At 51.2% G+C, this 21,256-nt stretch overlaps 9 protein-coding genes across 9 annotated transcripts; 2 read left to right on the top strand and 7 right to left on the bottom strand.

Moving 5' to 3' along the window:
* Window positions 1–60: 60 nt before the first annotated feature.
* A1O5_11082 (uncharacterized protein) lies at window positions 61–1,114 on the bottom strand (the record flags this gene model as incomplete). The annotated part of the gene is made up of 2 exons (XM_007751655.1): window positions 61–1,019; window positions 1,081–1,114. 2 exons carry the CDS (start codon window positions 1,112–1,114, stop codon window positions 61–63), a joined length of 993 nt encoding a protein of 330 aa, XP_007749845.1.
* Window positions 1,115–2,259: 1,145 nt separating this feature from the next.
* On the bottom strand, window positions 2,260–3,222 carry A1O5_11081 (uncharacterized protein; the record flags this gene model as incomplete). Its single annotated transcript, XM_007751654.1, has 1 exon — window positions 2,260–3,222. The coding sequence occupies one exon, from the start codon at window positions 3,220–3,222 to the stop codon at window positions 2,260–2,262; it is 963 nt and encodes a 320-aa protein (XP_007749844.1).
* A 373-nt stretch (window positions 3,223–3,595) lies between these two features.
* A1O5_11080 (uncharacterized protein) lies at window positions 3,596–4,210 on the bottom strand (the record flags this gene model as incomplete). The annotated part of the gene is made up of 1 exon (XM_007751653.1): window positions 3,596–4,210. One exon carries the CDS (start codon window positions 4,208–4,210, stop codon window positions 3,596–3,598), a length of 615 nt encoding a protein of 204 aa, XP_007749843.1.
* Window positions 4,211–5,576: 1,366 nt separating this feature from the next.
* Window positions 5,577–7,640, bottom strand: A1O5_11079 (uncharacterized protein; the record flags this gene model as incomplete). The annotated part of the gene is made up of 2 exons (XM_007751652.1): window positions 5,577–7,468; window positions 7,520–7,640. The coding sequence occupies 2 exons, from the start codon at window positions 7,638–7,640 to the stop codon at window positions 5,577–5,579; spliced, it is 2,013 nt and encodes a 670-aa protein (XP_007749842.1).
* A 534-nt stretch (window positions 7,641–8,174) lies between these two features.
* Window positions 8,175–8,544, bottom strand: A1O5_11078 (uncharacterized protein; the record flags this gene model as incomplete). The annotated part of the gene is made up of 2 exons (XM_007751651.1): window positions 8,175–8,311; window positions 8,376–8,544. 2 exons carry the CDS (start codon window positions 8,542–8,544, stop codon window positions 8,175–8,177), a joined length of 306 nt encoding a protein of 101 aa, XP_007749841.1.
* A 991-nt stretch (window positions 8,545–9,535) lies between these two features.
* On the top strand, window positions 9,536–11,570 carry A1O5_11077 (uncharacterized protein; the record flags this gene model as incomplete). The annotated part of the gene is made up of 2 exons (XM_007751650.1): window positions 9,536–9,700; window positions 9,795–11,570. 2 exons carry the CDS (start codon window positions 9,536–9,538, stop codon window positions 11,568–11,570), a joined length of 1,941 nt encoding a protein of 646 aa, XP_007749840.1.
* A 531-nt stretch (window positions 11,571–12,101) lies between these two features.
* Window positions 12,102–13,168, top strand: A1O5_11076 (uncharacterized protein; the record flags this gene model as incomplete). Its single annotated transcript, XM_007751649.1, has 4 exons — window positions 12,102–12,189; window positions 12,248–12,327; window positions 12,380–12,780; window positions 12,841–13,168. 4 exons carry the CDS (start codon window positions 12,102–12,104, stop codon window positions 13,166–13,168), a joined length of 897 nt encoding a protein of 298 aa, XP_007749839.1.
* Window positions 13,169–15,262: 2,094 nt separating this feature from the next.
* A1O5_11075 (uncharacterized protein) lies at window positions 15,263–16,721 on the bottom strand (the record flags this gene model as incomplete). Its single annotated transcript, XM_007751648.1, has 7 exons — window positions 15,263–15,479; window positions 15,581–15,602; window positions 15,681–15,714; window positions 15,791–16,070; window positions 16,153–16,163; window positions 16,261–16,410; window positions 16,509–16,721. 7 exons carry the CDS (start codon window positions 16,719–16,721, stop codon window positions 15,263–15,265), a joined length of 927 nt encoding a protein of 308 aa, XP_007749838.1.
* A 694-nt stretch (window positions 16,722–17,415) lies between these two features.
* Window positions 17,416–20,351, bottom strand: A1O5_11074 (uncharacterized protein; the record flags this gene model as incomplete). Its single annotated transcript, XM_007751647.1, has 5 exons — window positions 17,416–17,679; window positions 17,707–18,912; window positions 18,966–19,121; window positions 19,170–19,813; window positions 19,868–20,351. 5 exons carry the CDS (start codon window positions 20,349–20,351, stop codon window positions 17,416–17,418), a joined length of 2,754 nt encoding a protein of 917 aa, XP_007749837.1.
* Between the last annotated feature and the right edge of the window lie 905 nt (window positions 20,352–21,256).

Genomic DNA, 21,256 nt, shown 5'->3' with positions numbered 1-21,256 from the left:
TTGTTCTGGTCTCGGTTGAGAAATTCCGCCTCAATCCGTCTCTCCATTGACCTCCTTCCCTCACCGCCCTTGATCGTTCAACCACTTGTAAACAACACGAGCATCCTTGCCCTTATACCTCTGATCAGTCATAGCATCCTCAAACGCTGCCAAAGTAGGTTTGTCCAGGATTGTCCTCGCGCCCACCATTTCCGCCAACGAGGATCCCATCTCCAAGACGTGCTTGCACAGTTCAATCCGGAAGCCGCCTTCGTAGCCGCGACTCGCGGGGGCGTTCGCATGGATTCCCGGGACAGGGTTGGACTGGGATGTGACCCAACATTGTCCGCCGCTGACGTTGATCACGTCTGTGAGCAATTTGAGATCCAGGCCCATCTTTGAGCCAATGTTCAATGCTTCACTCGCGGCTAGACTTGTGATTGCAGACAAGTAGTTATTGATCACTTTGAACGCGGTCCCTGCACCGACGTCGCCGCAATGGAATATACTATCCTTCTTACCCATGTGCTGGAGATACTCCTTTGCCCGCTCGAAGGCGTCTTTGGTGGTGGCACCCACCATGAACGTCAAGGTTCCCGCCTCTGCGCCCATGGGTCCACCGCTGACGGGCGCGTCGACAAAGTCGAGCGTTGCTCCCGAGGCGAGTTTAGGAGCTGCATCCTTTGTCGCGGCTGCGACTTTTAAGATGGTAGCCGTTTCGATCGTGCCGCATTCCATTGTAAGCTTCGTCTGGGGTGCTCCGTTCTTGGAGGCGTCGATTGCGCCCTGAATCACCCCTGTTTCCGGGTCTAGATACACTTTCTCTACCGACGCGGCTGTAGGGAGCATGGTTATTAGGGTATTGGCTCGTTTGATCGCCTCATAGCCATTGGACACGACCTCAATGGGGCCATTGGAAGAGTTTTCGGATTGGAATTTCTGCAGCGCGGCTTGCGAGACGTCACAGATCAGGAGGGTCGAGGTGGAGGGCAGCTTGGCGCGCAGGTTTACGGCCATGGAGTAGCCCATGACGCCGATGCCTATGCGAATGTTCTTAGAAGAGGTGCATGATGACCATATTGAAGTACTTGGACTCTTTACCGATGAACGCGACGGTATCCTGTGGAGAAGACATGTTGTCGAGGATGTCGCTCTCTCAGGTCGTATTGTCTCTGGCGATATTGTTGTACTTGAGAGTCACTGAAGCGGTTTTCCTGTTTTACTTTCGACAATGTATGTCAGCCTCGTCTCGCTCTACGTATTATGCAAGATGGTGTTCTGAGACGATCAAAACGTGTCGTCGACATGCTTTTGGCCCTTTTCGGCACGAACGCTGGACCACTCCGCTCCTCGGAGTCGAGGCCGAGAAGACTCCAATGGAATGGATCGATGTGCGGCAACTGCGATGCGGATGCTTAGTATGAAATGTAACAAAGAATGCTCCTGGGGGCACCGCTTACCCACAAGACTCCGTTCTTCCAGGTGGAACGGTGTGGTTGGAGAAAGGGACCGCACAAGAGGATGTCGGGGAGGGGGGATGACAATGTTGGGGGATCAGCCGAGGCTGGTGGTGTCAAAGACTTGCAAAGCCCCCTTCATGAGTGTGGGGTTGGGGAATCTTTCTCCAATATCTAGGCACAAGACGTGTCCGAGCACAGAACCCGTGAAAGACGGTCTCTGAGGGGGAATGGATAGGAGAAAATATGTCAAAGATTCATCGACAAAAAGTCAGAGAATAGGGGTATCAGGGGTGGGCCAGGGGGAACATGTGTCAAATTCCTCCAAAGCTCCCCTTCTTGGAGCTCACAAGGCTTGATTTTCAGGGGGGGTTAGAGACCGAGCAGTGAGCCCAAGGATCGCCTCAAACAGCGCTGAAGGTCAAAGATGTAGATCAGCCATACCCAAAACGCTCCCAGCGAGGAAGCTGGGGCCTGTCGATGGCACTCAAGTCACTTGGCTTACTGTTCTCGCGCGAATGTGTAACCTGCATTATCTAGCAACGAATGCTCGCACCTAGAGACGGACAGGAAACACACCGTCATGTATATCCTTTGCCTTAATCCCGCATGGTCATTCCTTCTCCCATAGGGTGGAAGGCGGAAGAGTAAAGTCATCCAGGCTCAGATACGCTGCAGGAGATGGGACCGAGACTAGAGCAGTAACAAAAGGGGCTTAGCTATAATTTCTAAGGCGTTGGTCGTCCATTTGACAACCTGGGATCAAATACTCCCGGTTCTCATATTTGAGGCTCTACTACGGAATATCTCTTCCCAGATTCCTTTACAGAGTTCCAGGGAAGAACCTGTTCTTATTCCCCTCCCGCCACCCCTTATCATGGGCAACAATCACCTCCACCTCCACTTGCTCTCCGTTCGCTGCGGTTTCAAACACGGGACACGGCTTCTTTAGTAACGGTCCAATCTTTGCCAGAGTAGCCTTGGCTTTCTCCGTATCCACATGTACGGACCTCAACCCGCCGTGTCCGTCATCATATAGTGCAATGTCTTTTTCACCCGTCAAGATGCGCGGATCATGACAACAATCACCACCCAAGTATACCCATTTCGTGTGACTGAGACGTGCGAGAAGGTTGACGTGTCCAAACAAATGTCCTGGAGAGTCGACAACGTATAAGCTGCCGTCGCCAAAGAAGTCGACTGTGTGAGGGAATCCTGCGAAGGGTTGCCATGTATGTTTCGTCTGTGACTTCGCAGCGGTGGTACTTTCGTTGCTCGTTGGCGGTAGCTCGGACGTGCGATCCCTGGGTAGCAGATCTGGATTGAAGATCTCCTTTGGATAGTGAGGCGGCGCTCCATTCTTCAGTAAGTGCAGTGTGCCCGAGCCAACGACGAACTGAGAGTTGGGGAAATCGTCCGGAGTGCCCTCATGGTCCCAGTGGACGTGGGATAACATGACAATGTCAATATCCTTGGCCGGGTCGAGGCCGCCTGCGCGCAGACTGTCGGCGCAGTCTGGATGGAGGATGGTGGGTTGACGGTTGGCAATATGTGCTTGTTGTGCGGGCGGGTATTTCGATAGATCACGCTTGAGCCCCAGGTCAAAGACGAACTTGGTAACTTTGCCATCTGGACAAGAGTGCTGTATCAGAAACGACAAAGAAGGAACGGTGGCTCTCTTCTCGGGATCGGCGTCGGTGATGAACAGACGCTCAGGCAGAGTGAGTTGTCCTGCCTCGAGGGCAGATACTGTCACGTAGACTTCCTGTTTACTTGATGAGCCCATCGTTGAATCAAAGCTTCTTGCAGATTGTTGTGGTGCACGTTGACCCAGGCTGGAATCTTAAATCAATGGCAAGACTTCTGTCGCTTGGTTTCGACAATGAGGCCTCTTGTTGGTTTCCCCACAAGCTAATTCGATGGAGTTTACACACTTATTAGAATGCTGGTGGTTTGGAGAAACAGGCCGATTAACGGAGCAGCTCCAATCAGTCAGCCAAGGCCTAGCAAATACAGTTTATTATTACATATATCTCATAGAAGAAGGCCGTAATTCCCACACCAGAAGGTAAAACACATCCCGGGGCTGACCAGCATGGGACAATGCACTCATCGCCTCTGTCGCTCGCCTCGACTGATCAAAACAACAGCTGCACATCTCAAAATATCATTGGCCACAGGTTTCCGCATCCATCAATGCTCCAGTCTTCCATGTCCTCGAGGTCGAGACATCGTCGGGGACAAATTCGAGAGTCGTCCTCATCGGCAGATCCATCTTCACCACGGGTCGTCCAACTGCTGATAATAGTGTCGTCGCTGAAGACGGATCCGGTTTCATCTGAAGAACTTGAGGAGGCCAGGTTGAGCGAGTCCCATGGTGGAGTCTCTATAGTGGGGGTATCTGACCAGATCACTTCGGAGGAAGGGGAAGAACAGTCCCTCTGCCTGTCAAAACCCGCCCAGTCAAGGCAGTCTGAAGTCGAGGAGATTCCCGTGTCTCCATCCATGGGATCTAAAAACGAGACAGCATCAGAGAGTGTTGATTTCCCCGAGTCTTGGGAACTAGTGCTGTCATGCATGGACGAGGTTTCATCCTCGCTGTCTCCCCCTTCAGCATCCGCGTCGTTTTCTGTATCGATGTCGCTATCTTCTTCAGGCGTGCCATTGGAGCCACTCATTGCGCAATCCCGCAGACACCGGTCATTTTCTCCGACGAACTCGACCTCGTAGACATAGATATCATCAACATCTAGGTTGTACTTGTGCTTGGCCATCTTGTGGACTTTGGAACTGCGCCATGGGACGGTAAGACGAAGCGCATCCCGGGCAGCTTTAATCTCCGTCTTCAACTGATTGCCACAGTGCCGACAAAGACATTCGAATCTCCATAGTGACATCTCAGCCGTGTAGAGGCATCTGGTTGACTTGTCTCGGATGCCCTTCATAGTGACAACTCGGAGGCACACGATCAGGTGAAGTCTTTGGGTCTCAGTATGCTGCGAGCTCAAAGGATAGAGACGTGGGAAGGCCAGGGATAATGTGCTACGTGGCTGTTAAGACTTCTGTATCAAACGAGGGTGAGCTGAGATATTCGGGACTGTGGCGAACTTCTATGGATGGCATAACAAATTGGATATGATAGATGCGAGCGATAGTGCGTCAGGTTGAGGAGGCTCAGAAGTAATCGAACATAAGTGGAATCGAGCTTCGAGCTTCGTCCTACCCTTCTGGTCGAATGTTGCTGGCTGGAAGGCACCTGGGTGATAGAGCAGGCGCCATCGCGATATAGCAGTCCGTATGCTCATTTGCCGAGCAATGATCTTTTCCGGAGTTACAGGATTGTCGGATCAGGATGTAGAACAATCCAGTTGTTAAGTGAAAGTAGTGCCATTTCCGTGTTACTGGATTATCTCCAAAGTTGTAGGTCTGTTAAAGAGTCGTGGTCTCGACGATCGCATCCTGTCCTATATCGCTTCTAGAAACGACCGTGGCTGCATGGGACATTAGGCGTAAAGAGATCTTTCCATGTGAATCAAAACACTTATTGCCGATCACGGTCCACCGGGAGGTATTTCTGCTTTATTCTCGTAGGAAGGGGGACACGGGGACCAACTGCGCAGCGCGTAGAGAGACGCAGCGGAGATGACAGGAACAAATCGAGAATACCAAGTTCTGTGAAATGGATGCGGATTGTGTGGCAGAAAGCATTACAATGCATCTCTCGGCCCTGAGGTTGAATGCAAGAATTTCTATAGAGAAAACTTGGTGTATAATGTCTGGCGTCTATAATTGTGGGTGAGCAGGCCGCTGTGCTCGTATACGCTGTAGTCCCGTTTGTTTTGTTGCTTGAGCAGGTTGATTTTCTCCCGCTGTAGCGACCGCGAGGGTCACAATATCTTCCATGTCTACCTGGGCGTGGCCAGTACAGACCCTGACGTGCCTCATCGGATAGCGTAGGCTTTGGGAAATGTTACTCCTTCGGAATAATGGGCATAGTGGGACCAACTTCCATGAATGTGAACGCTGAGGATGCGTGAAACTTGTCTCGTCATTCAATCCTGTCGTATAGTCCTGTATCTGAGCGCAATGCCCTTCAAGAGCAGAGCGTTCCATACCTCTCCCTCTGCTAAGTAATTTCTTTCATAAAAATTTTCCAAAGGCGGCAGCGTCAACCCTCCGCCTTTGCCGTCCCAGAAATCCTCGCGGCTCACCAGCATTACCGATTCCTCGACTCCGCCCCGACGCAGCTGAGCTCGTGCTCGCAAGCCGCAGATTTTGATCGTACCACGCCGAAGCCATGAGTTTGAGTTCGCGTTGAAGAATAATGTTTTGTTTTGTGAGTCGTTCAATTTCGGATCCCTCATCCAGCGAGTAGGAAGAGCTAGCTGCCGTACCTTTTGGCACGGGGGGAGGTACGACATCTTTTTCAGCTTCTTGAGATTCACTTTCATGTTGGATCTTCCTCTGCATGTCCTTAATCGTCTGGTCCTGTTTTTGTACGTGCGCGAGTAGGAGCTTGTTCTTGGTCCTTTGCTGCTCGATTGCCCCGATCAGCTTCTTTTGCGCGCGCAGAGACGATTCTCGTTCCGTGGCAGTTCCGGCTTGTGCCTGCGCACGCATAGCAGACATGATTGCCTTCAGCTCATCTTCAGAGATGCTCTCCTTATCTTCAAGGCCAGGGATGGTTGTTTCTGCGTCCCTCGGAAAGATAAGATCTGTATCGTTCGCCTTTGGAGAGATGGTGCCTCCATTCAGTAACGCGGCGGCGAGACGGGCTTCTGACTCGGCGAATTCCGCTTCTTCTTTCTCAAAGTCTTTGTTGACCGGGTCTGGAGCCCTTTCTTCTCTTGGTGCTGTGGGGATGCCCTCTTCGTAGTCACGCAGTCTGCTTTGTAAGTCTTCCAAAGCATGATTCTGTCGAGATAATTGTTCAACAGTGTCATGATACCGTGCTTCAAGTGCGTGGTAATCAAATTCGAGCCTCTTCTTCATCTCGTTTAACTCGTATCTTTCTTGCTCAATGCTAGGTAGGAGCCGACGGTATTCGTCAATCTCTCGATGCAAATCACTCGAGCTCGCCTGAGCAAAGTCGGACTGCTTCAGTTGATTCTGCAATTCCGTCACTTTAGCTCTGAGATTCGTATTGTCCTTCTCAAGGTCCTGGCTGGCTTCCAGCTTCTGTCTGTATTTCTCCGCAGTATTTGCTTTCCGAGCCAGACGATCTCGTTCGATCTTCATCTCATCGTAATCATCCTGCAGCTTTTGGGCCTTCTCAGCCTTGATTTTGAGAACCTCGTTATTCTTCCGTAGGTCCTCCACTTCAGATTCGGTCTCGAGTACCCGATTCTCTAAAGTGGCGATCAGGGTGTCGTGTTTGGAGTCTAGTGGCCGGTTCGAAATGTCTGACTTCCCCGCAAGAATTGCAGCTAAGCGGTCGTTGGACTCTTTCAGATCATCTTGGGCTTGGACGAAACGCTCTTGCAGTTTCTCGTAGCGCGAATACGACTCGCCGAGCTGTTTCTGGAGTTCGCGCTTCTCGTATGCTATCCGCTGGTTGTCGGCAATAACTTTGCCTAGTCTCTCTTCTGATTCAAGGACGGATTCCATCTCTGTAGAATGACGAGGAGAGCTGAGAAGGTCTCCATGAACTTGATCATTCAGGTCTTCCACACCAGCCTCGTCAGCTTCCCCTCCATCTTCTCCCGCCTCTTGCACTGTCTGCATCAAAACTTCCTGGGTTGACTCTGCCAGCTCCTGCATCTGCTTCAAGTAGTCAATTCGGTCGGCGCAATTGATGGCAGCCACCACGAGGAGCTTCAGGAGAGCGACGGTGTCAGTGAGAGAGGAGGACTGGGCTATAGCCTTCAGGTCAGGGCGACCACCAGGCAGAGGCAGTCGTTGCCCACATTCCTCGACGAGGAAGATGGAGAGCGCATCGTAAATGTGTTTGAGATTGGTCCACTTGTTGATCCATTGATCGGTCTCGGGGTCTTCTGGAAGTTTGCCAGGAAAGCTGAAGCGGTCGATTTGCTCTGGGAAGAGGTTAGAGAACTTGCGCGATCGTTGCAAAGACTCAAACATACGAAGAGCCTTCCATATGAGGTCGCCATTGGTGAAGTCGTCTACGGTGTAAACTGGGTCCGCGACTGCGAGACTGTTGATCCAGTCGATAAGCCCGGCAGCAATGGCTTCTTCGGTCGCCATGGGAGAGGAATATGTTTATGTTGATAGCATTTCATTATTGCACTGACTGCTGAGCTGCGACGGGTCCAAACACAATGAGTGGCCCCATGGTTTCAGGATGAGGAATAGTGAAGACGCGAAAAACGTTTGGGGCGCGTTACTTCCGCCGAAGGCTGTGGAGGCAGAGGCACGAGGGAATCAACACCATGACGTCGACCGTTCATTGTTTTCGTCAAACAATATCACCCCATGAGCATTTGACACTTTTCCCGTGGGTAGGAGATCTAGTACAGAGACATGAGAAGCAATGTACATGATATGGAGCAGTTCAATACTTTTGAATTGTCAATGATTTCTCTAGCGAGTGAGGTACGGAGTGCTCTATGACTTCGTACAATGCCTCCCAACAACATGGCGGCCCTACAAGAAAGTTGCCTTCACACCAATCATGCTATCGTATTCAGATTTTCGTTGCTTTCAGTTCGTGATATTATCTCAATTCATGATCCAGAACACCTCGTCATATGTGCATCTCCCTCCTTGAGATTCCTCCTTCTATTGAGCGGAACTCGTCGAGCCGTCAATGTTGACCACGTAGTCGTCCTCAATATATGGCGAATACGCTTCAGCCAGTGCACTGATTTTATTGAGTGTGACTTCTGAAACTTTGGCTGCGAATCCTTTGATGAGGGCTGTCACAGAGTCAGCGTAGCCCTCGGCAAGGCGCCGAAGCGGTGTGAAGGAATAAATTCTCACAATATTCATGCGTTATGACACCACCGTCTTTCTCGATTTCCGCAATTGCCTTATCGATGATGGAAGATGGAGTGTTATCTGGAAAGGACACCACAACGGGTTTCTGCGGTGGAGGCAGGGCGAATACTGCGGCGACGAAGGCGAGTAAGAAGAGGATCGGTAGACGCATTTCGGGTGTTCAAATTGTATCAGTCAGAGTCTAGAGAGCGGGAGCTGATCTCTGGAGCAGTGCTATGAGCGTTGCGGTGATGGACAGAAATGAGTACCGGTATATAGGTTGTCGAGAGATATTACTCCGTAATTTTGTGAAGTTAGGTGGGAGTTTCGGAATGGCAGGAGACGGTTGCGGATTTGACGCAGTGGCTTTTGTCGCTCTTCTGACAGATCCGGCGGCTGCGGAGGTTTGACGGTTGAGTTGACAGTTGCCGCCTGCGTCAACCATCCATTTCCCTTCCCGCGTCTCCCCTGCTCTCCTTCCAACTCCCTTCTCTTCCCTTCGATTCCCTCTTTTCTCTCGTCTCACCACGTCATCTCCTCTGCCCATCATCGTCGCACCCATATTGCCATTCATCCCCTTTGTCTTGTTAGTGTGGTCGAATTGGTATTGAGACAGTGCTCCCTCAGTTTTGGTCCATCCAGTCACCGTGTGACCAGAGACGATTTGCTACTTCTCCACTTCATCACAACCCTTTCACATCCTCACTGCGCGGCTCATTCGACGCTTACTTGAACACCGATCTCCTGGTCGAACTCGGCTTTGTATCTATCCCTAGTCTCTCTACTTGCGGCAGGTCATGACTTGAAGACCCTGAAGAGCTGTCTGGGGTGGATCACCATCGAATTCTGGGCTGCTGGAGCGTTGGACTGGAGCAAGAAGAAAGAAGCAGAATAACATATCGGGTGTCACTCTGAAGGGTTGTAGATAGCCAAAAGATACCACGACGCTTTTTCCTTTTGCTGTCTACCATGCTCAGGCGCATCCGTGTCTGACGGCTCCAGTCGCTGCTTGACATCAAAAGAGTCATTCATTGCTTGCCTCGCCGCATGCCCGTTTGACTCGTTCAAAGCTCGAGTCCTGAGTCCTGAGTCCTGACCTGGACCTCCGCTACCTTTCAATCTTTCCTACTCTCCGTTTGCGATTCCAATCTCCTTCTCTCATCATGTCTGGTCTACCGTCGGATGAGGTCGCGGAAGACTATAAGAACTCTTTGGAGGACCTGGTGACCAACGACAGATATCAGATCTCAAACTTGACACTGATCGCAAAAGAGAACACTGAACATGCCGAAGCAATCTCCCGGGTGCTGCAAAACCACATCAACAGAGTACGTCAGTTGCCTTTTCATGGCCTTCTCATCTTCTTGTCCCCGTGCAATTGCTGTTTGAAGACGTTCAAGGTCACGACTAATCCTCTGACAGGCACCTCCCGCTCGAAAATTGCCGGCTCTGTACGTATTGGATTCTATTGCCAAAAATGTCGGGTCTCCGTACACGGTCTACTTTGGCCGTAACCTCCACCAGATCTTCATGCTGGCATATTCTCAAGTTGATGGGGCAGTGCGGCGAAAGCTGGAGGAAATGTTGAAGACCTGGCGAGAACCGGTCCCGGGCGCTCTATCAACCACCCCCGTCTTCCCCATCGCGAGTACCCAGACCATTGTTGACAGTCTAAACAAATTTCGAGGTCAATTGCCCTCAGTTCATCGACATCAGCCGACCCCCATCCAAAGTCAGCCTGCCAGGGTGCCTTCTGCACAACCATACCGCCATACACCAACTCCTCCCCAGACTTTACCTCAGTTCGCTCCAAATATCCCTTCGCATATTCGAAGTCCGCAACCACAGCCTGCCGTGCCCCAACAACTATATGCTCCAGGGCCACCAGCGACATACAGCCAGCCTTATCCACCTCAGCCAACTCCGAACCCCTACTATCAACCACCTCCCACGTCCCATACACCCCAATATTTGCCCCCGGCTCCTCAGCCCCCCCTTGTCTCTGGGGGTGCCGTTGATCTGCAGAAATTACACGCGGACATCGACGATCTCACCACCGATGCTAAAATCGAGTGTGCCACCCATCCCATGGATGCAGGAGCCCAACGCAAATTGGCTAGTCTGCAAACACTGAAAGAAATCCTCGACAGTGGTAATGCCTCGGAAAGCGACTTGGTTGACATTCGAAACACCATTATGCAAAAGATGACAGAAAAGATGGCCATCAGCCGCCAACCTGTGACGCAAGCGCCGGTGCCCAACATCCCCCTACATACAGCTTATGTCCCTCCACAACCACTCATTCAACATACGCAAGTAACTGCGCAAGGGCCAACTCCTGCCCCTCCTCCGACGGCTTTGTTCAACAGTACGAATCTTGCAGAGCTACTTCGAACGACTCTCAGTCAACAGCAAGCGGTACAGCCGCCGAGCTATTATCCACCATCTCAATCTGGCGTGAGTACTCCACAGTATACCACCACCGCCCCTCCTCCGCCGACCGAGAATCCGCTCATAGCTCAGCTCCGGGCATCAGGGCTCTTATCAGCAGCACCAACGCCTCCTCCAGGAGTGACTCCACCCATGGCGCCCTTCTCTACACTTACACCAGATGCAACAGCAGAGGTGAAACTTACCTCGGCTTCAATCAGGATACCCAGACGCCAGATGATTTCCATCTTCCTCAACGCTCGCCCAAATCAATGCAGTACTTGTGGGAGAAGGTTCACGGCGGACGAGGCTGGGAAAGAGAAGAAGGCTAGGCACCTCGACTGGCACTTCAAGACCAAGGCCAGAATGCTGGAAGCGGAGAAGCGGGGTCAGAACCGCAGTTGGTATGTGGATGAGCGAGAATGGATCGCCAGCAGAGAGTATGACGACGATGCTGGGCCGGTGGATTCAAATGGTCATGCGATAAATGGAGCTGGGGTGGCCGAGAAGAAGAAACCCCAAGATTTTGTGCGAGTGCCGGCCGATCCAGTTATGCGATCATTGCCCTGTCCAATAGATCAGGAGGCGTTCAAAAGTGAATGGAGCGAGGAAGTGCAGGATTTTATTTGGAAAGACGCAGTTCAAGTTGGGGGCCGATATTATCATTCATCTTGCCTAGGGGACTATTCTACCTCAATACTTGGTAAACGAAAAGCCGAGGAAGATAACATGCCTGTGGCGCCGGAGAAGAAACTGCTTATCACTTAGATGTGATTGTATTCGTTCAAAGGTTGCTGTCCTGGTGGACCAGGCATGCAGCTGTGGGTTGGGGAAATGTTAGTGGGCTATTTCCAGATGGATGCAAGTTGCATAGCGAGCGAGCATGAAGTAGATATGGCCAGATGAATGAAAGATGATATTCTTTAGCCGACAGCCTTGTGGTAGTTGTTTCATGTCCTCCGTACCCCTCTGTATTTGGCAAGGCTGCCGGAGATAAGGACGAACTAAAACTCAAAGCCGGGCCAGGGTCTTTCACCACTCTCCTCCCCAAAGAAAGCGGATGGACCCGCCCTCGTTTCCCGACGCAGTCTTATTGAGCCTCGAACTTTTTCTTCTCAATGCACATGTTTTCTTCTGCGCCAAAAAATTTTAGACCTCACAGCTCTCATTTGATACATCAGTACTGGAGTTGACATAGACAAGATTTTTCCTGGCATTTTCTGATCACCGAGTCCCATCGTTTTCGACCGCGACCTCACTCATCTCTGCGCGCAATCCGTTGCGCCTCGTCCTTCCATCATGTCACCTCCTGCTATGGCGCCAGCTCTGGCTGTGCCCGGTAAAACCTACAAGACAGAATCAGGGCTTGCCCGGCTCCTGGGGTCAGGTAATGGCATATCTCTGTCTACTTGTGGCTGGCCTGAGCTAATCCGTCGGCAACGCAGGCTCTGCTGGAGTCGCTGAGCTGCTGGTCTTCCACCCCGTTGACACCATCGCGAAAAGGCTGATGAACAATGCAACAAGAGTACGTCCCCCATTCCGACCTCGAATACTGCGCGCCGACTGACGGTTTGCAGGTGGCTTCGATCTCTGCCCTCAATACCGTCATTTTCAGAGAGTCCGCCTCAGCCCCCGTCCTCACGAAGTTCGCATCCCTCTTCCCGGGTCTAGGATATGCAGCAGGTTACAAGATCTTGCAGAGGATATATAAATACGGCGGTCAGCCCTTTGTGCGCGACTACCTAACCCAGCATCACGCCCAAGATTTCGACAAGGCCTTCGGCAAAGGGACCGGCAAAGCAATGCTCAGCGCGACCGCTGGCTCTCTCATCGGCATAGGCGAAGTGGGACTGCTGCTTCCCCTCGACGTATTAAAAATTCGGGCGCAAACAAATTTAGCATATTTTCGTTCCCGCGGATTCATCCAGATTGTGAGGGAGGAGGGTCTGGGGTTGTACAGGGGCGCGGGGTGGACAGTGTAAGAGCAGACCCGACGAATCTGTGGGCGTTCAGTTCTTGCGACACTAACATGGCACAGTGCTCGAAATGCACCGGGCTCCTTTGCTCTTTTTGGAGGCTCGTCGTTCACTAAAGAATACCTCTTCAAGCTCGAGGATTACAATGCAGCTACATGGGGTCAAAACTTTGTCGCTTCCATCGCAGGGGCATCGGCTAGCCTCATTGTCTCCAGCCCTCTTGATGTGATCAAAGTTCGTATTCAGTCTCGAGACCATCTCAACCCAGAGTCTGGCGTTCGCATTATGACGAGCATGATCAAAAACGAAGGCGTGACGAGTTTCTTCAAGGGCCTTATCCCCAAAATGCTCATGACTGGCCCAAAGCTCGTGTTCTCGTTCTGGCTGTGAGTATTGATTGGTCCTTTTTCTTCATTCTGGTTGCTAACAGCCTCTCAGAGCTCAAACACTCATTCCGGCCTTTGGGAAGATCGTGTAATCTTCCACCACCACCCCAGAAACCACGTCTCGGATCTCAGTGAGACTGATAAGGGTTAGCTGAGCCGATCCAACTACAAACGCCTTATCCGCTTCAACGTGGGCGGACAATGACGGAGCCATGAACCACCAACAGCCAGTCGGAACTGTCGAGCATTATATCATTGAGCGCATCCGTTTCACTCTCCTCCAATATATTCTTGGTTGATGTTCATTTCTGAAAGTACAGGACGACACTTTCACTCCTCGCTTGGCATCCAGGAGACCACCAGTCGGACCTTGCTATGAAGGATGGTACAGAGTCACCATCCATGGGATAGAGGTCGGGCCGGTAAAAATGTAACATTATGGTTTTACATAATTCACTTTCAAAAGACTACATTTCCATGATGTTTCTGCTCGACCTCCCGTTGATGTTCGAGTCAACCTGTCTCGCTGTGTCAAGCGACTACGCCGCCGTCACGTGGAAGGCTCTCTCCTGGCCTATTCTGCCTAAGATCTCCTCTCCTAGGACTCCTCCTACCCAAGTCGCGGCACAGAATGAACAAGCCGAAATGTATCTGGAAGATCTGGGCGCTCTCTGCCACAACCTCGTGGTCCATGTGAAGTTCTCCACTTTTAGAGGTGTCTCGAGGTGCCCGGAAACACAGACTGGGGACCGTCATCTCTGCTAAGAGACGAGTCTGACAGACGGCGACCATGGTAATCGAGTGGAATTTTCGAATGCAAAACTCTCACAATAGATCAATGGCGGGGGCGGGGTCGAGGTCGAGTCCACGGAGATCGATCCATGTTGCACTACCGTGCATTAAATTTTGACACCATTCCTGATGTACCGGCTAAAGTACGGATTCTGCTTTTGACATGTCCAGGCTTGCGTTAGAGGCGGCCGGGGACTGCAAGGACCAGACACTCGACAATGGAGTTTAATCCCACTCGGGAACGAAACCCTTGGGCTGTTGTCGAAACGTGCCACTGTCTTTGAGAATTACCAGAAGCCAGAGAAGCCAGAGTGGGATGCAGAACAGGAAGCAGCGGTCAAGGAATTCCTATCCTCCACCACATATTCAAACAGAAACCATTTCAAGTAAAGGTGGAGACGAATCATCAACTTTGAAACTGAAGGACGTTGGGCTGAAGCTGACCTGAAGTCTGACGTACTCAAGATTTACCGCTTCTACAAAGACCGTGTGGCGAACAAAAAGGCAGGAGTTGCGAAAAGAGTTGCAAAAATAGCGGCGGGCAATAACTTGATCAAGGCCGTCAAGGCGAGACAGCGGAACAGAGATGACTTTACCATAGAGGAAGAGGACCAATATGACTCTGCATTTAAAGCCGTCGCAAGTCAAGAAAAAAGAAATCCCAGGAGAAAAAGAAGGCTCAAAAATAGGAGAAGCAGAAGGCTGGGGAAAAGGAGAAGAAATCCGGCAGAAATTGATCTCAAGGGTATGGAGTGTTTGGTGACATTGTCTCAGTTCGGGAAAGACGCAGGAAGTTGCCCGTAGATTTGATCATGCATGCATTGTGGGTGATGGTGAGGTTCAATGTGACGACCAAAACAGAACATGTACGCAAAAGATAAGTATTGGACAGTTGGTAGTGTTTGTGCAGCAATGCAATCTGGTTGCGTCGGAACACGCCTTTCTTGCTATGTGGTCTTGCTGGAGGCATGAAAAGGGAGCTGATGCAGCCAGCCATCAGATATTTTGGATCCTGTTCATATTGCTCACATCATGCAACTCGCCACTATTGTATGGTGATATGTCTCAATCGAACCCCGAATCCCCCCAGTCGCATTTTGATTAACACCAGCGGTCTCTTGCACGGAGTCGCCGCGAGATGGATTCGTACGGGATCGTCCTTCACGGGGCAGGACAATAGGCCATGTGGACCCAAGCCTCAAGACTGGATCCTGAGTCCCTCCCCTGCCACGGTCTGGTAGTGGCGGCGACCGAGATCTATTCACGTCACACACACACGCAGTGCGCCATATTGACCAGGAGGCCATCACGCCGCATTCTTCAAGAACTCCACTACCACTTCCATGTATTTCTCGGGGACTTCGAGATTGCTACAATGGCTCGCACCCAGTAGTGTATACCATTTCACTTTTGGGATTTGGAAGAAGGGGTATACACAACTGTCTCGGGCCTCATCCCACTCTCCATTGAGCAGGAGGGTGGGGACCGTGATCTTGTGAACATCCTCAATCACAGACCAAGTCCTGCGACTTGTTAGCATGTAGCGAACATCTGTGAAGAGCGGGAGCACCGTAACCAAAGCGCACCCAGCTGGAGGGGTTGGAGGGCTCTTCAGAAGACTCACTTCAAATTCCCTATCACAGTAACTAGCATACTGTTAGCACTGACATGGGTTATAAGGACAAGTGAGTGTGAGGGTGACCAAGCACTAGAAGGAGACTTACATTCACTTGGGCCGTTCATGGTGTAGTACACAGTCTACAAAGTGTCTTGTCAGTCCAGTCCGTCCTGCCAAACTCGCTCCGAGCTAGTGATAATGACTCTGTCGACTCACATCGTCTACCTCGACGTTTGCGAGTGTATCCAGAAGATCCTGTGGAAATGGGTAGACCCTGCAAACGTGTCGCTTGTAGAATTCTTCCACTGCCGATTTATACTCTGGGTCGTCATAAGTTTGATTCTCCTCATGTCTCGTCAAGACATTGTCAACATCTCTCGGAAGCTGGCTCCGCCACTTGTTACATGCTTCTACCCAGAGCTTCATGGATGCAGGGGAGTTGGAGATAATAAGCCTCTTGAGACCTCGACTTCCTCGGATTGCGAACATAGAACCTCTGATCTCGTCAGCTGGATCAAACAGCTGTGGAAGGTCATGGAAAAGAGGGCTTTGAGGACTCCTGTAGTGATAGTACTTACAACATCCCACCCTATGGAAAATGTTAACGTGTTCTCGAGTCTGACGGGACTGAATGATGAAAACGTGAGCAAGCATGGAGCAGTCTTTCAAAGAAAAGGGCAACGAACCCAGCTTTGGCCAAGCAAGTCAAACTCTGAAATACCGAGATGCTCCAGGAGATTGTCCAATTCAGCCACGAATAGTTCAGGGACCCAGAAGTCCGTGTCAAGTCTCTTTTCCTGGAGATGTGTTGAGCGACCACATCCCAGCTGGTCATACTAATCTGCCATCAGCATCGCACAACCGTGTCGTGCTGCGTGCATAATCGACGCATGGGAACTCCGGGAGCATTATACAGATCCTGGGAGACACTTACGAACACCACGGGAATGCCATATTGGTCCGAAAGGCGCTGGAGATTCAACAAATAATTGTGCCCCATACCAGGACCTCCATGAAGAATGACCAGAGGCCGCCCAGTCGAAGACGATGTGAGGTCCCCATAAACCTTGTACCACGTCTCGCAGGCCTTTGGCAAGGTTGGATGCGAGAACGGCACCCTGCCCTCCGTTGCTTTAGAGGTGGCCATCTGGAGTGTCTCGGTGGGAATTATATCTTTCACTCAAGGGCAAAGAGAAGAATAGATCCGAGTCGGGACGAGAAAGCAAACCGACAAGCTGTCGAGATATTATCGATCTCTAACTGTCTAACTTCCAATCGCCCGGGCGGCTGCGTGTGAGCTGACTTTAGGCAGAAGTTCAGCTGAAGACTGTGCGAGCAGAGCACATCAAGTCCAGCTGCGGGAATCGAGGATCGTTTTTAGGCCCAACTGTCTGCACGAATCCAGGCATTTCAGACTTGGGAGCATCGTTAACGACCTTCCTCATCAGGAAGTTCGCATCTTGGAAGAGCGTCACTTGGGCTAGGCTCGGGATGAGCGAACCAGACGCCAACCACCACCAGGCACAAGTAAATGACTACGACAGAAAGGGAAGGTCGATCGGGAGGAAGGTGGGTTGCGGAAACGGATGCCTTGCCTCAAGCCCCTGGGAGAAAGACATCCTTATCGTCGTCATTATAATTAAATAATAGTCTGGGTGGGTTGTCCGACTTCGGGGCTCAAAAAACATTTAGGCTTACTCCGGACATTTTCTTTCTCATTGTTTTCTGGGTGTTTTCTAAGCAAACTTCCCGGGTTCCCCCTGTACATAATTGCAGAGAGGTCCACGAAAAGAAAAACCCCCAAGATGTTAGCTGGCCGGTTGATGTCCATATCGAGTCCATCAGATGAAAAACATCGAGTTAGCAACTCGAGGGTGCGTTGTGACCATGTTTTGACTTATTAGTGGGCTCCCCTCCTCGGACGAAGGTTCAAATACCTCACTCAAGTAGGGTCTGGCGCGGTCGCATACTAAATCTGCATAGTATGCTGGCGGACATAGGCTAACTTCTCTCGTGCATCGTCCAAAGAGGTAGCACATATTGTGAGTGAGATCCTCCAAAGCGTCGGCAGCGTTTGTGAACCGGATACCCGTCGGTGTCGTCGCCTGACGCTGTTGGTCGTGTCAGAAGACCTCATCATAGACCACGAAATAGTGGATGGGACGCGCTGTGCCCTGGACGGTAGCATGTGCTTGCATCCAAAAATCCCAACCTCGTGCTTCTGTCACACCCCTGTCCACGACTGTTCCGTTGAACGGGTTTTTGGAACCATCGGGCTCCTTCTCCTTTGTTGGATAGAATCGGGTATGATGGCGTTTACTGACAATCGTGATGTTCAGACGCGGGAGCTTCTCTTTGGTGGCATTCGCTGGGTAGACCTCTGCGCACGCGGCTTGAATCAGGGGACCTTCTTCGTCAAGGACAACTTGGTGCTGCCCCTCCGAGACACCGTCTCGGTAGACCACGATGTTGTCCGGCAAGAGGCCCTTGTTGTGTCGTCTCCACAAGGCAAGATGTTTTTTCATCAGATCTTTCAAACCCCATACCATCTCCTTGCGCCTCTCCTGGATCACCACGCTGGCTCGCCATTGACCCAGCAGCTGATCGATCGAACTCACCATGCCAACGACACTGGGAGCCACATCCAATGATCCGACAGATGGGTGGGTGACGTCCAATCCAACGAACATCGTCTTCCCCCCCGCTGCAATTCCGAGCTTTGAAGGGTTCAGCGACTGATTGACACCTCCCAGTTTGAGATTAACCTTCAGAGCCATATTTGCGAAAACGTGCGGATTTCTTTTGGCGAATGTAGACGCCAGCACACAAACATTATTGATGCCTTCTCGCACGTCGCAGTTGACTTTGACTCTGTTATAGAGCTCGGGCTTGTCAGAGGCGAGAATTATTAGCACGAATTGCTTCTGCGCAGAGGCACAGGTAGAGAAGAAGGTAGAGGAAACCTTGTGAATCGCCTTATCCACCTCCTCGTTGACAGTTGATATGTCTTTCCCAGTTCCGAACTGAACAGTGACCTCTTGGCCAGGGCTGCAATTGGTGCACTGAATGCCGACCTTGCAGAGTGCGGATGCAAACTCCCTCACGGCGGCTTCAAGGTCTTGTCGATTGCTCAATGGGCCTTTGTAGCTTTTAGTCTTGATGAAAAGCCAAGTCCATTTGTCGACATGCACGTTCGAGACAAATTGCGTATTCAGCATGTTCCAACTGCCAGATCGAGTAGCCACAGTCTTCTTGTTTCCATAGTTCACGTTTGGGGAACCCAATACGCGACCAGGCACCGTGATCAGTCGGGGTTTGACGTTCAGATTGAAGGCATTCTGAAGAACTGTCAGTGCGCCGCGCAAGGACGAGGGGAAAGTATACCACTCACATGCGTTGGGTTTGCCGATTGGCCAAAATTGAGCATCGCCACCCCTTCTCGGACAATGGACTGCGCGTTGTAGATCGGTTTACGAATGGTGAACGGACTTATATTCTTTGTCTGATCACTTGACAGCTGGTGCTTGAACGCTTGACCTGGTGGGACCTGGCACACTTCCGCAGGTAAATACACTAGATGCTTCTAGTTGCCGACGTTGAGGACCGGCATCCTAGGGTATTTGAGGGTGATATTGTAAGTCTGTTGGAAGAAGCTCAACACAGAGACATATTTCTTCTCACCGTCGAGCCAGAATTGTATTCTATCTGCTCCTGCGCCAAATTCAGGGATAATAGGTCGATGAGGACGTTTTCTTCCGTCCCCCTTGGTGGCAAGCCCGCTGATGACTTTGGGTCTTGGAACAAGTTGGCCAGCTTTGTTCCTCCGAGCAGGATGGGACGGGTGGACAGTGAGTCCTTCAAGGAACTTGTCGAGTTTGTTTCTGTCAAAGTCGGTTGCAGCCCCGAAGTCTTCCACAAGACGCACAAGGGGGCCGGCGTTGTAGAAGGGTGAGTGCTTGACTTGAACATTGACTAAGATACGACCTGTCGCAGCTCTGACGCTCATGAAGAAACCGCGAATCGCCGTTAGTCCAACCCCAAGGTCGAATCTCTCCGACGGCGGAGGATTTTTGGGATAATGTTGGTTGCTTCTGATGGATGTAATTTGTGAAGTCGCTTTGAGGTTGTGTCCAATGACAATATTCAAGGCCTGAATGATTGTTTCTTTCGAGCTCAAGACTTCATCGGCTCTCGTGGAGGTCAAGTATGCAATGAGTTCCGACAGGGTATTGGTGCCCTCTGGGGTCACGCCGACACGATATTTTTTGGCCTTTGGGGGAGGTCAATCTTCACCTTGCATCATGTAGGTTATGATGTAACCCTGCAGGGATGGATCGAGCTTGGTGTTGCTGATGATTAAGGACTTAAAATCTGTGACAATGCCGGATCGGTTTTGAGAAAAGTTCTGTGCGAGGAGTAGTGACACCACCCGCTCCTGGTCTTTTGCTTTGATCGATTTTCCAGTAGCCAGATCTGTTGAGAAGCTGAGACTGTAGCGGTAAAGAACCACACTGCCCCAATCGAGATGCATATAATTTGCATAAAGCAAGACCTTGCGTCCTTCTGTACCAAAGCCAGGGCGGATAGGGAGACTCGGATCAGGACGGGACGACCTGAGGACATGTTGCTCGATTTCGCCCTCAAGCTTCTCGATCTCGACATCGAGATGGGCAAAAGCACCGGGACTGTGACTATGGGGTGATAAAGCAGTCAGTTCTTCGTCCTGGGAAGCTTCAGGCCATGGCAAGGGTTTCTTACGAGAAGACAGTCGGAGCATCTGCGCTCGTTCTTTGGCTGGAACGACCACCACCTCAACCACTGCGAAAAGTACCACCTCGACCAATGCTTCCCCTTCCGTTGAAACCATTCCCACGACCTCTGGGGTGAGATGGAAGAGTGGTCTGGCCACCGCGTCCTCTCGCCGACATGTTGCCAAAGTTGCCCAGTCTGGTGAATGACGGAGAGGATAAACGACAAGGAGACAGTTGAGGTGAGCGAGATAGAGCGAGCTGATAGAACAGAGGATCTAGACAAACCCAGCAGCAACTGAATTAGCGATGGACAATTGAGTGGTTGCAATGTAAGATGAGAAGGACATGGAAGACTAGAGATACTTATAAGTTATAGGCGTAGAGAGGGACTCTCAGCCTTTCTACCAAATGCGATATTCACTGCCATACAATCACATGCTAGCAAATGTGGCTGACGTGCCAATGAACTAAGGCGGTGATCACAACACGCAGTGGTGAATGTGAGAGAGATTATGAAAGGCAAAGGCACACTTAGGGCAATGGGAAGGAGCGAGCGCTTTGGGAGAGCATGTGCGTCACTAGACACTTGCTCTGCCATGGCGGCTCTTTGTGTAGAGAAAGAGACCAAGAGAATACGAAATGAATCCAGCACATGATGCATCCTAATTGCAGCAGGGATATGGAAGTTGTGAGGTCGATGCGTGGATGCCTCAATTTAAGAGGCACTGATTGGGTGCCTGCCTGTGTAGGCGCCAGTAAGGACTGAGTTGGTGGGTTCACTTTCGGTAACACCAGCCTGGGGGCCCCGCAACACCTAAAGGCGCACCAGGCTAAAGCCCCCAGCCCGGCCTAGGGTGCCCACTCGTCCCCAAAACTACCTAGACACGTCAGTTAGCTTCTCAGCTAACGCAGCCTCGCCGCCAAAGAGAAC

The sequence above is a fragment of the Cladophialophora psammophila genome (genome assembly GCF_000585535.1).
Source record: "Cladophialophora psammophila CBS 110553 chromosome Unknown aczJe-supercont1.23, whole genome shotgun sequence".
Classification (NCBI taxonomy): domain Eukaryota; kingdom Fungi; phylum Ascomycota; class Eurotiomycetes; order Chaetothyriales; family Herpotrichiellaceae; genus Cladophialophora; species Cladophialophora psammophila.
Note: the sequence above shows the minus strand (reverse complement) of the source record. Positions and strands in the feature narration are given on the sequence as shown.